This window comes from Silurus aristotelis (genome assembly GCF_946808225.1).
Source record: "Silurus aristotelis genome assembly, chromosome: 26".
In the NCBI taxonomy this organism is placed as follows: Eukaryota; Metazoa; Chordata; class Actinopteri; order Siluriformes; family Siluridae; genus Silurus; species Silurus aristotelis.
The window spans coordinates 17613156-17620655 of record NC_139599.1 but is presented as its reverse complement, the minus strand read 5'-3'; the positions used below and the strand labels follow the sequence as shown (position 1 = coordinate 17620655).

The 7500-nt window shown below is 44.0% G+C and overlaps 1 protein-coding gene across 5 annotated transcripts in view; it reads left to right on the top strand.

The window, feature by feature from the left end:
• stard8 (StAR related lipid transfer domain containing 8) overlaps nt 1–7500 on the top strand; it is a 25831-nt gene that overhangs the window by 2238 nt on the left and 16093 nt on the right. Inside the window, exon 1 of one of the 5 annotated variants that reach the window (XM_083530918.1) lies at nt 4458–4890. The exons of 3 other annotated variants lie outside the window; for them this stretch is intronic. Coding sequence is in view for 1 of the 2 variants with exons in the window: in XM_083530916.1 (XP_083387042.1) it covers nt 4822–4894 (73 nt within the window). In the remaining variant the exon portion in view is untranslated. Of the gene's footprint in view, nt 1–4457; nt 4895–7500 lie in introns of those variants that run through there. One more of the 5 variants, XM_083530916.1, reaches the window with a different exon arrangement.

Below are 7500 nucleotides of genomic sequence, written 5' to 3'. Positions count from 1 at the left end.
TTATCAGTGTGTTGTGTGTGTTATCAGTGTGTTGTGTGTGTGAACAGTGTGTTGTGTTTGTGAACAGTGTGTTGTGTATGTTATCGGTGTGTATGTGATCAGTGTGTTGTGTGTGTGAACAGTGTGTTGTGTTTGTGAACAGTGTGTTGTGTATGTTATCGGTGTGTATGTGATCAGTGTGTTGTGTGTGTGAACAGTGTGTTGTGTGTGTTATCAGTGTGTTGTGTATGTGATCAATGTGTTGTGTGTGTGAACAGTGTGCTGTGTTTGTGAACAGTGTGTTGTGTATGTTATCGGTGTGTATGTGATCAGTGTGTTGTGTGTGTGAACAGTGTGTTGTGTGTGTGATCAGTTTGTTGTGTTTGTGAACAGTGTGTTGTGTATGTTATCTGTGTGTTGTGTATGTGATCAATGTGTTGTGTATGTGATCAATGTGTTGTGTGTGTTATCAGTGTGTTGTGTGTGTTATCAGTGTGTTGTGTGTGAACAGTGTGTTGTGTGTGTGTGTGATCAGTGTGTTGTGTGTGTGTGTGATCAGTGTGTTGTGTTTGTGAACAGTGTGTTGTGTTTGTGAACAGTGTGTTGTGTATGTTATCAGTGTGTATGTGAACAGTGTGTTGTGTATGTTATCAGTGTGTATGTGATCAGTGTGTTGTGTGTGTGAACAGTGTGTTGTGTGTGTGTGATCAGTGTGTTGTGTTTGTGATCAGTGTGTTGTGTTTGTGAACAGTGTGTTGTGTGTGTGAACAGTGTGTTGTGTGTGTGATCAGTGTGTTGTGTTTGTGAACAGTATGTTGTGTATGTTATCAGTGTGTTGTGAATGTGATCAATGTGTTGTGTGTGTTATCAGTGTGTTGTGTGTGTTATCAGTGTGTTGTGTGTGTGTTATCAGTGTGTTGTGTGTGTGAACAGTGTGTTGTGTGTGTGAACAGTGTGTTGTGTGTGTGAACAGTGTGTTGTGTTTGTGAACAGTGTGTTGTGCATGTTATCAGTGTGTTGTGTGTGTGATCAGTGTGTTGTGTGTGTGATCAGTGTGTTGTGTGTGTGATCAATGTGTTGTGTGTGTTATAAGTGTGTTGTGTGTGTGATCAGTGTGTTGTGTGTGTTATCAGTGTGTTGTGTGTGTGTGAACAGTGTGTTTTGTGTTTGTGAACAGTGTGTTGTGTTTGTGAACAGTATGTTGTGTGTGTTATCAGTGTGTTGTGTGTGTGATCAATGTGTTGTGTGTGTGATCAGTGTGTTGTGTGTGTGATCAGTGTGTTGTGTGTGTGATCAGTGTGTTGTGTGTGTGATCAGTGTGTTGTGTGTGAACAGTGTGTTGTGTTTGTGATCAATGTGTTGTGTGTGTTATAAGTGTGTTGTGTGTGTGATCAGTGTGTTGTGTGTGTTATCAGTGTGTTGTGTGTGTGTGAACAGTGTGTTGTGTGTGTGATCATTGTGTTGTGTATGTGTGAACAGTGTGTTGTGTGTGTGTGTGTGTGTGTGTGTGTGTGATCAGTGTGTTGTGTGTGTGTGTGTGTGTGTGTGTGATCAGTGTGTTGTGTGTGTGTGTGTGTGTGTGATCAGTGTGTTGTGTGTGTGTGTGTGTGATCAGTGTGTTGTGTGTGTGTGTGTGTGTGTGATCAGTGTGTTGTGTGTGTGTGTGTGTGTGTGTGATCAGTGTGGTGTGTGTGTGTGTGTGTGTGTGTGATCAGTGTGTTGTGTGTGTGTGTGTGTGTGTGTGTGATCAGTGTGTTGTGTGTGTGTGTGTGTGTGTGATCAGTGTGTTGTGTGTGTGATCAATGTGTTGTGTGTGTTATCAGTTTGTTGTGTATGTGATCAGTGTGTTGTGTGTGTGTGATCAGTGTGTTGTGTGTGTGTGATCAGTGTGTTGTGTGTGTGTGATCAGTGTGTTGTGTATGTTATCAGTGTGTTGTGTGTGTGATCAGTGTGTTGTGTGTGTGTGTGAACAGTGTGTTGTGTGTGTGTGAACAGTGTGTTGTGTGTGTGTGTGAACAGTGTGTTGTGTGTGTGTGATCAGTGTGTTGTGTGTGTGTGTGATCAGTGTGTTGTGTGTGTGTGTGATCAGTGTGTTGTGTGTGTGTGTGAACAGTGTGTTGTGTGTGTGTGAACAGTGTGTTGTGTGTGTGTGATCAGTGTGTTGTGTGTGTGTGATCAGTGTGTTGTGTGTGTGTGATCAGTGTGTTGTGTGTGTGTGATTAGTGTGTTGTGTGTGTGATCAGTGTGTTGTGTGTGTGATCAGTGTGTTGTGTGTGTGAACAGTGTGTTGTGTGTGTGTGATCAGTGTGTTGTGTGTGTGTGATCAGTGTGTTGTGTGTGTGTGTGATCAGTGTGTTGTGTGTGTGTGATCAGTGTGTTGTGTGTGTGTGATCAGTGTGTTGTGTGTGTGTGATCAGTGTGTTGTGTGTGTGTGAACAGTGTGTTGTGTGTGTGATCAGTGTGTTGTGTGTTATAAGTGTGTTGTGTGTGTGTGATCAGTGTGTTGTGTGTGTGTGATCAGTGTGTTGTGTGTGTGTGATCAGTGTGTTGTGTGTGTGTGATCAGTGTGTTGTGTATGTTATCAGTGTGTTGTGTGTGTGATCAGTGTGTTGTGTGTGTGTGTGAACAGTGTGTTGTGTGTGTGTGAACAGTGTGTTGTGTGTGTGTGATCAGTGTGTTGTGTGTTATAAGTGTGTTGTGTATGTGATCAATGTGTTGTGTGTGTTATCAGTTTGTTGTGTATGTGATCAGTGTGTTGTGTGTGTGTGTGTGAACAGTGTGTTGTGTGTGTGTGATCAGTGTGTTGTGTGTGTGTGAACAGTGTGTTGTGTGTGTGTGTGTGTGTGTGTGTGATCAGTGTGTTGTGTGTGTGTGTGTGTGTGTGATCAGTGTGTTGTGTGTGTGTGTGTGTGATCAGTGTGTTGTGTGTGTGTGTGTGTGTGTGATCAGTGTGTTGTGTGTGTGTGTGTGTGTGTGTGTGATCAGTGTGGTGTGTGTGTGTGTGTGTGTGTGTGATCAGTGTGTTGTGTGTGTGTGTGTGTGTGATCAGTGTGTTGTGTGTGTGTGTGTGTGTGTGTGATCAGTGTGTTGTGTGTGTGATCAGTGTGTTGTGTGTGTGATCAATGTGTTGTGTGTGTTATCAGTTTGTTGTGTATGTGATCAGTGTGTTGTGTGTGTGTGATCAGTGTGTTGTGTGTGTGTGATCAGTGTGTTGTGTGTGTGTGATCAGTGTGTTGTGTGTGTGTGATCAGTGTGTTGTGTATGTTATCAGTGTGTTGTGTGTGTGATCAGTGTGTTGTGTGTGTGTGTGTGAACAGTGTGTTGTGTGTGTGTGTGTGAACAGTGTGTTGTGTGTGTGTGTGTGAACAGTGTGTTGTGTGTGTGTGTGAACAGTGTGTTGTGTGTGTGTGTGTGAACAGTGTGTTGTGTGTGTGTGTGAACAGTGTGTTGTGTGTGTGTGAACAGTGTGTTGTGTGTGTGTGATCAGTGTGTTGTGTGTGTGTGTGATCAGTGTGTTGTGTGTGTGTGTGATCAGTGTGTTGTGTGTGTGTGATCAGTGTGTTGTGTGTGTGTGATCAGTGTGTTGTGTGTGTGTGATCAGTGTGTTGTGTGTGTGTGATCAGTGTGTTGTGTGTGTGATCAGTGTGTTGTGTGTGTGATCAGTGTGTTGTGTGTGTGATCAGTGTGTTGTGTGTGTGAACAGTGTGTTGTGTGTGTGAACAGTGTGTTGTGTGTGTGTGATCAGTGTGTTGTGTGTGTGTGTGATCAGTGTGTTGTGTGTGTGTGATCAGTGTGTTGTGTGTGTGTGATCAGTGTGTTGTGTGTGTGTGATCAGTGTGTTGTGTGTGTGTGATCAGTGTGTTGTGTGTGTGATCAGTGTGTTGTGTGTGTGAACAGTGTGTTGTGTGTGTGATCAGTGTGTTGTGTGTTATAAGTGTGTTGTGTGTGTGTGATCAGTGTGTTGTGTGTGTGTGATCAGTGTGTTGTGTGTGTGTGATCAGTGTGTTGTGTGTGTGTGATCAGTGTGTTGTGTGTGTGTGATCAGTGTGTTGTGTGTGTGTGATCAGTGTGTTGTGTATGTTATCAGTGTGTTGTGTGTGTGATCAGTGTGTTGTGTGTGTGTGTGAACAGTGTGTTGTGTGTGTGTGAACAGTGTGTTGTGTGTGTGTGAACAGTGTGTTGTGTGTTATAAGTGTGTTGTGTATGTGATCAATGTGTTGTGTGTGTTATCAGTTTGTTGTGTATGTGATCAGTGTGTTGTGTGTGTGTGTGTGAACAGTGTGTTGTGTGTGTGTGATCAGTGTGTTGTGTGTGTGTGAACAGTGTGTTGTGTGTGTGTGAACAGTGTGTTGTGTGTGTCATCAGTGTTGTGTGTGTGTGTGTGTGTGTGTGAACAGATGAATATATATATAAATGTAGTATATGTTCATGTGAAACCCACACTGCAGAGAATAAACCTATCCTGTAGTTTAAAATTCAAAAGTGGGCGTGGTCTGGGGTGTGGACTGCATATCCCATGAGGCTCAACGGTTTGCTGTCGGCAGAACGCGTGCGTGTCAGGAAGCGGTGTGTTCATGTGTTTTATGGGGGACTGAACCCCAGAGCAGAAGAACAAGTTCAGAGCAAAGAGAAACCTGGAAGCATGAAAGAAACCGGAGAAGAGAAAGGAGTGAGATGAGTGCAGAGGAGTGCAAAGTGGAGGGGAAAAAAAAGAAGAAGAAAGGAACGGAATAAAATAAAGAGCGAAGTGGAGGAGAAGCGAGAAGAGAAGAGAAGAGAAGAGAAGAGAAGAGAAGAGAAGAGAAGAAAGGAGAAGAGAAGAGAAGAGAAGAGAAGAGAAGAATGGATGAAAGTGGAGAGAGGAGTGTGAGGAGCTCCACATGCAGGGCTTTACCCCGACACACACGGCATGTAGGTGAGGGCACGGATTTCAGCAGTCCCTATAATAACTCATCAATCCTTCATTATGAGCGCTCCTGCGCATGCGCAAAGGTGTGTGGCGGCGTTAATGAGGTCCTGCAATAATAAAGCGGCGCGTGTTTTTTTTTTTTTTTCTCTCCTCTCCTCCTTCTGGATCCTGATTGGTCAGGAGGAGGTGTTTATTTACAGCAGCTCTCTCTGATAGTAGAAGAGTTTTGTAGTAATCATGAAGTGTTCTGGAAGATGATGTGATCATGTGATGTGTACGGAAGGAGTCTCCAGTGTCAGAGGGAAATCTGTAACACTAAACGTTTTTATTTTGGGATACGCTTCTTTTTGCAGTTTCTGTGGTAACCAGGGGGGGATTTATATTGGTTTGTGCGAGTTCTGTTAAATTAAGCTTTGTTGAATTTTCTTCATCTTGTTGGTGTAAATAGGTTCAAATTGGTCATGTTGTAGTCAGACACACCACCAACTAGCTAGCTAAAGTTCAGAGGAGAAGGTCTGGTGGCCGGTAAAGTGCAGAGGAGAAGGTCTGGTGGCCGGTAAGGTTCAGAGGAGAAGGTCTGGTGGCCGGTAAGGTTCAGAGGAGAAGGTCTGGTGGCCGGTAAGGTTCAGAGGAGAAGGTCTGGTGGCCGGTAAGGTTCAGAGGAGAAGGTCTGGTGACTGGAGGGCAGGATAATCTAGAAATCAGTGTTTGAACTCAGAATTAAATCTCAGTGTATTGTTATTAGGACCAGGCTGACCACGACCTGGTCAGGTTCAACCGTTATCATGTGTTAGTCATGAAACCGTGGATTAAAAATCATGTTCCTGATTAAAAACACATCAGAGGAAGTTGCGTGTGTATTGTGTGTGTTGGCGTATGTAGATGTGTTTTGTATTCAGTACAACACAATACAAAGCCCTGAGTGAAACAAAACCCCCACTAGATGCAAATTAGACCCATCAGCTGAAGGTGGTTCTCACTACGCAGCACACCAGAGTGAATGTGTGCGTTTTGTGTATTTATCTGTGTTGTGTTTGTGGTGTTCTACTTTCTGATGGGGGTCTCGGGTTCTGTTTGTTGAAGTGTTTTATAGACTCTGATGCCTTGGATTTATTTTCGTCACTACTGTGTCGGCTTTATATAGTTCATCAGACCACACAGCAACCAGCTCTGACACACACACACACACACACACACACAGACACACACAGAGCTTGTGTTCAGTCACTTCTCAGACCTGCATTTTTTACTCCTGCATTTTGTAGAAACACTCGTTACAGATGTGTGGTTTTGTGTCACGTGTGTGGGGCGAGTGTGACACAGCTGTGGCATTGCAGGTGTGACTATTTTGTTGTGTGTGTAAGGACAAGTGGATACAGTGTGTGGGTGTAATAAGTACAGTGTGTGTGTGAGAGAGAATGCAGTGTGTGCGTGCGTGCAGTGTGAGTGTAGTAAGTACAGTTGTACGTGTGAATGCAGTGTGCGTGTGCACAGTGTGCACAGTGTGAGTGTAGTAAGTACAGTTGTACGTGTGAATGCAGTGTGCGTGTGCACAGTGTGCACAGTGTGAGTGTAGTAAGTACCGTTGTACGTGTGAATGCAGTGTGCGTGTGCACAGTGTGCACAGTGTGAGTGTAGTAAGTACAGTTGTACGTGTGAATGCAGTGTGCGTGTGCACAGTGTGCACAGTGTGAGTGTAGTAAGTACCGTTGTACGTGTGAATGCAGTGTGCGTGTGCACAGTGTGCACAGTGTGAGTGTAGTAAGTACAGTTGTACGTGTGAATGCAGTGTGCGTGTGCACAGTGTGCACAGTGTGAGTGTAGTAAGTACAGTTGTGTGTAAGTGTGAGTACAGTGTGTGAATGCAGTGTGTGCGTGCGAATGCAGTGTGAATGTATATGCAGTGAGTGAGTGTAGTAAGTGTGAGAGTAAATGTGTGTGTGTGTGTGTGTGTGTGTGTGTGTGTGTGTTTTAGAGAGACAACTGGAACTGAGTTTCTTTTTCAGACCTGTTTAAACTTGTTAGTGTAAAATTAAACATGAAACACAATCGGAGTCTCTGTTGCCTGCTGCCGTGTGTGTGTGTGTGTGTGTGTGTGTGTGTGTGTGTGCTGGTGTTAAACAGTTGTTCTTTAGAGTCTAGATTAATAAGGGTTGTGTCAAAACAGACGTGTGTGTGTGTGTGTGTGTGTGTGTGTGTGTGTGTGTGTGTGTGTGTGTGTGTGTGTGTGTGTGTGATGGTATTATGGGCTATAGAGTTTTAATGCATTTTCTTTACCTCACTTCGCGTTTTAGCTCAGTTTCTAACAACTCTAGACACCACTAGAAAGGTTGCCATGACAACACGATAGTGATGCTGCTATCAGCTACACACCACATTTAGAACGAGTTTGTAAATAGTGGTTCAGCGTTCCATGTAAAAGCGGGTGTGGTTTAACTGGAAGCATGTGGGCGGAGACAATTATCATGAGCAACTAATATTGATCATCCCTTTATCTCTCTCTCTCTCTCCCTCTCTCTCTTCCCCTCTCTCTCTCTCTCTCTCTCTCTCTCTCTCTCTCTCTCTCTCTCTCTCTCTCTCTCTCTCTATTAGCAATGTGTTTAATTTCCTGT